This window comes from Eurypyga helias, unplaced genomic scaffold (assembly GCF_000690775.1).
Source record: "Eurypyga helias isolate BGI_N326 unplaced genomic scaffold, ASM69077v1 scaffold561, whole genome shotgun sequence".
Classification (NCBI taxonomy): Eukaryota; Metazoa; Chordata; class Aves; order Eurypygiformes; family Eurypygidae; genus Eurypyga; species Eurypyga helias.
In genome coordinates, this window is record NW_010231298.1 from 21,339 (window position 1) to 27,219 (window position 5,881).

At 41.1% G+C, this 5,881-nt stretch overlaps 1 protein-coding gene across 1 annotated transcript in view; it reads left to right on the forward strand.

Moving 5' to 3' along the window:
- The window catches only part of LOC104516607 (solute carrier family 22 member 15-like), a gene marked incomplete at its 3' end in the record, with an annotated part of 26,675 nt that extends 21,085 nt beyond the window's left edge, over nt 1-5,590 (forward strand). The window contains 5 exon segments of the mRNA XM_010160992.1: nt 1-33; nt 1,343-1,483; nt 2,288-2,373; nt 4,444-4,564; nt 5,518-5,590. The exon segment at nt 1-33 is cut by the window's left edge and continues 29 nt beyond it. Coding sequence (XP_010159294.1) covers nt 1-33; nt 1,343-1,483; nt 2,288-2,373; nt 4,444-4,564; nt 5,518-5,590 — 454 coding nt within the window.
- Nucleotides 5,591-5,881: the final 291 nt, after the last annotated feature.

Genomic DNA, 5,881 nt, shown 5'->3' on the forward strand with positions numbered 1-5,881 from the left:
CTTGGGACGCACCTTGATCATGATGTTTACCTGGTACTTGAAATATTTTGTAGGCCCAGTTGTGCTACTGTTGCCTCTCAGTCTTTGGGAGAGCAAGCTGCTGAGGGTTGGCTTATCCTGCTGGTTGTACTTAGGGGCATCCTGCATTGTTAGGGACTCTGTAATTAAAAAGGATCCTTGTAGTACAGTATTTCCTTTGTGCGTTTGAATTTGAAGTCATTTCTGCAGTCTAGTTCTGAGGTGTTTTATCTTTGCATTTCTGTCATGCTTTTTGAGTCTCAAGCTAGTTGAGGACTCTCTCCCTTTCTGACCCTCAAAGGCTGCTGAGATTGGCCATGCCGCCCTCCTCTTTGGCCCGGTGCTGTGTGTTGGTGCTTTCAGTCACATGGATTATTCTTTCTTTGTGTGCAAGGAGCCCGTTAGCAGGCGGGTGGCCTACCTTGTCTGAGGAGTGTTTATCTTCTTAACAGAGCGTGCTACCAGTCGCTGTAGTAAGGAGCAGGAACTCATGGTGGGAACAGGGAGCAGGAACTACCTCGAGTCACCAGCAGAAATTTAACCCTCTGAAAATGCCTATTTTGTTTCAGATAGCTCTGCTAGCCATGAGGTCTTTTGCTGCCACTTTGAAGTAAACCTTATGTGTGACGTGGCATGAGAGTCCTCTGGCATTAATCTTCATATAGTTGCTTTTATAATGCCTATATTTGGGGAAGATGTATTGATAAAGGAAAAAAAAAGTCATTATTTTGTCAGCAGGGGACACAGAGCTGTTTTCTTGTTGCTTTTTCAAATGCTTACTGCAGAAGGGTTGATTTTCCTGATTTCCTGCAGAATGAATTAGTGACCTGTTCCTTTCCTCTCTGTGAAGAAGACAACCAGTTAGGGTTACAAAAGAAAAGTCAAAATTGCAGAGTGAATGAAACTGGACTAGGGTGTAGAAATGAAAAGAAGGCAGAACTGTCATTTGAACTGTTTGAGAGAGGTTTTACACACAATCAGGAAAAGCATGGACTAAAGTGAAACCTGATTAAAAAAAGAGAAGGACCGACCTCATTTCTCAAGACAAATAGTACAATTGTGATCGTATTTTAACTTTATTCTGGTTTATGCACATTCTTCTTGACTGTAATCTGAAATTTGAGTAATAAGTCAGGAATTTGCGTCTCCACAGAGATAAAATGGTTTCTTTGCCTAGAAAGCATCACACACTTGCAGAGAAACATTTCAGACCTACCTCCTGAAAGACTAAACACAGTTTATATAGTGTATTGTGTCAGACCAGTGCTTTGATTTGGCAGGCAAAGCGGCAGCTCTGATTTTACTCTTCTTCTGTCTTCTGCAGGTTTGTGTGCAGCCTGGTTTACTATGGTCTTACCCTTAATGTGGGTGACTTAGGTGGAAGTATTTATGCCAATTTAGCCCTTTCAGGGTTGATAGAAATCCCAGCGTACCCAATCTGTATTTACCTGATTAACCAAAAATGGTAGGTATGACATTGATTAACCCATTCAGGGTTTTGTTTTGTTACAATTTTTCTCAAAGTTAGGTTTCCTGCATATTGCATCTCCCAGCTTATATCTGTTGGGACTGGGGGGCTTCCTGCTTCAGTGTTGCTACGCCCTTCTCCTGGGAAACGCATTTTTATTTCCAAGTGCCACTGCTGTATCTTTATTTCAGATAACAACAGGTGAACTTGTTCTCAGTAGTTATGAGCTGTCTAAGTTGGGCTCAGAGGTGAGGCTGACCTCCTCTAGCAGTCGAACCTAGCTGTGCTGACTCCATGCTAACACAAGGTGGCATTCTTCCCGCCTCTGACTTGCAATCCCTATTCTCACTGTTAGGTCAAAGCTATTGCGACTGAAGCTGTCGTGGTATCGTGTGAGAGCTGCTGTGCGCACTAGTATGTGAGCAGAATGGTTGATTTAGATATTTTAGCCTTTTCCTGAGACGTGGCACTCTGGACGAGGTCTTCCAGTTTTTGTAGAATTTACCTCCCAGTCTCTTTTCTGCGTGTCTCCTGAGGAGTTTTACAAATGTGCACACACAGTGGGAAACACCTCAGAATCCTAGAAACTGTCAGCCACTGCATACAGCTTTTTCTTGCTGCTTGTTCTGTTAAGAGTGCAGTAGAAGCTTGTTTAGAAACAGTGTGAGAGGAAGCGTTTGGGAGAGATGGCATTCGGAATTACGAGCTGCAGATAAAAAGACAGTGTGAATTCAGAGGGCTCGTTGCTCTGCACACTGCAGATCTAATGCAGAATAAAGCTTTGTTATCCTTGCACATCAGGTTTGGTCGGAAGCGAACACTGAGTGCGTTTCTGTTCCTGGGCGGATTGGCTTGTCTTATTGTCATGTTTCTTCCTAAAAAAAAAGGTAAATATTTTCTTTTGTTTCTGGAGTACATGATAAAGTGAAAACACAGCATCTTATAGCCTAAGAATTTGACGGGTACCAGATTAGGGTCCTACCAAATGCGAGTCTCAATTGTTGAAGCCAGAGAAGCTAACCTGCAAAAGGATAAGCAGCAGCCTTCCTAAGACCATAAGGATAGCTTCTTAGAAGGGCTTGGATTTGAACTTTTGTCTTTGGATTCTGCCCTTTACTTCTGATCACGTCAATCACTCCAGTGTTTCTGACTTAATACCAAAGAATGAGGGTTCTTGGGGTATCTCCATTAGCCAAACGATAGACAGGTCAGTAAGTGGTATCTGTGCGACTTGTATGTATCTCTCCAAGTGAAGGGATCAAAAGATCCTGAGAATTGGATCTTAGAGCAGGTTTCCATCTTTCCTGTAATGCTCACTGCTGTAATGTTCAAGGCTGGTGTGATGATGGTGTTAGTAATGTGCCACGTAACTTACACTTCAGAGAGCATTCTGAAAATTTTCTGAAGCAAGGAGTCTCTAACAAATGTGAAATTAGATGCATTTTTTTTTTCCCTAAAGATATGCTAGTATTATTTTTTTCATTTTTGGATCATTTTCAAAATGATAGAAACAAAATTGCACAGGGAGCAATTTTTCCGTGGAAGACTCGGTATGTAAATTCATCTCAGCTTGTAAGATTTGTGCATGTGTAACTTCTGTCGTAAGGGGAGAAAATGCTTCAGACAGTTGAAGCATGGTTCAAAAAGATTTAACGTGATGGGAATATGCCTCCGTTGCTCTAGGTGGCAATGAATCTAATGGGTAAAACATGTTTTAAAGGGGTGCAAATGAAGTTTCCAGAAGTATTCCAGATGCTAGAGCCCAGACACTCAGGAGGTGTTCCGGTACAGCTGGCAACAGTCATCGAGTAGTTTCTGCATCTCAGTCCAAGTGTAGCATGAGATTTTTCAGAGGATGGAACTGTGAGATCGCAGGAACTCAGTTGTGTTCTGAACTGCCAAAGTGAGCTAGGAGCAGAGTACCTTAGGAAGTGGAATGGCTAACTGGCCAGAAGCGAGCACCCGTCTCCGCGGAGCATGGTTTGTTCATAGCACTAGTGGCTTGCGCTGTGCCCTCCTTGGTGGGCACGTAACGCGTGCTCTGATGTGCCTGGTGTATGCAAATGAGTGTTGGCCCTTTTAGCACAACTGAGCTGGACGGGGTATTTGGTATAGCTCTTTATGGCACCTTCCTGTCTTTTGGTTTTCTTCCAAAGTAATAACGTGAGAAGCATGGTTTACTATGGAATTGAGGCTGAATATGGCTCTTGCTACTAAAAACCTTGCTCGCTTTTGAAAAATATGTCCGTTATTCTCTTCTTCAATTTGCCGACAGAACTACTTTAGTCTGTTATTAGTGGTAGATTCAGAAAATGTTGGGGTTTAGTTTCAGCTTTTGCTATAGCTACAGGATTTTTATCTTGCCTTTCTAAAATACGATGTTCCAGCAGAACCTTAATACAGGATTTTAACTCTTTAAGGATATTAGTTACTGTAACACTGAGATCAAGGAAAGGAAAACGCTGTTTCTCTTTTTTTCTGGTATTGAGCAGTAGTTCCATTCTGTAGTCTCTGGGACTGTTCAGTCATTTAACCTAGTCTTTTTCTACTGGATTGTATTTAATACGATGGAAACAATTTTGGGCAAGTCTGCCATGAATTTAAAATGCACTTTTTCGGTTATCTTTTCATAGTGTGTTACATGGAGAGTTTTCCTCTGTACAAATCTGATTGCATAGATAAAGATGATAAGTCTGTAGGCACAGAGTATAAACTATGGCGATTTCTGCCATTGCTGCCTAGAAGAAGGCTCCTTGGATTCCCTTGAGTTTTGAGACTTGACCTGAAGGTACAGATCACCTCTGACAAATACTGTCCTTTAACAGAAAAACACTTGGCTGTCATAGCAGGTTCTCCGGTAGATTCCTTTTCGCTCCATACTGTTGTGTGGTGGAAGTGATTACAGAGGTGTATTTGAGTGCTTGAAAGCCTTACAAGGGTCACATTTTCTCTGTCAGATACTGGAGTGTTTGCAGTGGTGAATAGTCGCTCTCTGTCTTTGCTGGGGAAGCTGACAATCAGTGCTGCATTTAACATTGTCTACATCTACACGTCAGAGCTTTATCCCACAGTGATCAGGTAATGCAAGTTAATCTTCGTTTTTCTGATTCTTACCTGATCACCTTTTACTTCTCTTTTGCTTTTTTTCTAATCACTACAGCTTTTCATTTGAGATTTTCAGCTCCACATAATTATTATCTGTAGTTTTATATGCTAAATTTCTTCCCTTGTCCTCTTCTCGCTATCACTTCCCTCAAATTTGCAGTGTTCTCTTCAGACTAACCATATTCCTCATCTAACAGTAAAATAGTCCTTTGGCTGCTTTGCATGCACGCAGCCCTTTCTCCACTAGTGATGATAACAGTGGTATTGCTAATCTGTTTATTTAAGGAGTGGTATCTGTAACTTTTACAGTGATTTGTAAGCCAGACAACTCTATTAAGCATTCATACTTGCCTAACCAGCAACACTGAAGGTGACGGGTCAATAAGCTTTGTAAAATGAACGTGATGCTTGCAGGCCATACGTAAGCCATAGGCACTCGTTAGGGACAAGCACCCCCTGCTTGTGCTGACAGTAGACAAGCATCTATCATACGGGTTCAATTTTTAATAGGTATTTTAACTAGGTATTACTGTTGATGATCAGCCACCAGCAAAACTGTCTGTGGTGTTTTTCATGGGTGGGCAAACCGGCTGATAAATTGGATTTGGATAAAGGAATTTAGTGAAAGTTTCAGGCAGAGACAAGATGCTTTAACTGAAATCTCACCTTTTTTTTGTCACTGTGTGTGTATGGATGTTAGAATTCTGAACATGCAGGGGTTTTTTTACTTCTCTTGAAGCACACAGTATGTTTTTAATTCCTGTCTTGATACTTTCAGTTACACTTGACTTTTCTTTGCCAGTTCATGTGGTCAGGGTCGTGACTGAGGGTGGTTTTTTTTAATTTCTTTCTCAGTGGCTCTTTTCAAAAGTTGTAATTTCTCCTATGCAAATGTCACTGTTTAATGATTTTCGTTTTCTTCTTAGGAATGTTGGAATGGGTGCCTGCTCCATGTTTTCCCGTGTTGGTGGAATCATTGCTCCTTTCGTCCCTTCACTGGTTTGTCCGAGCTTCTCACTGTTACATACATTTTTGTTTTGTGGTTCTGATCTATCAGAGGCTTATAGAGGTGGGCATATTTGGGATAAATCATATATGTAAAATAAGATATGTAAATTGGATGTCTTAACAGTATCATGGTAGGCCAATGGGATTGCGATATAGTCTGTGTTATTAGACAAAAACTTAACATTATTTAGTTCAGAAGTTATTTTAGCCCTGTAAGAATTTTGGGACTTACCTAGTGGACTTAAGCAATAGTGTAATTTCAAAATACCAAGATGATGATAC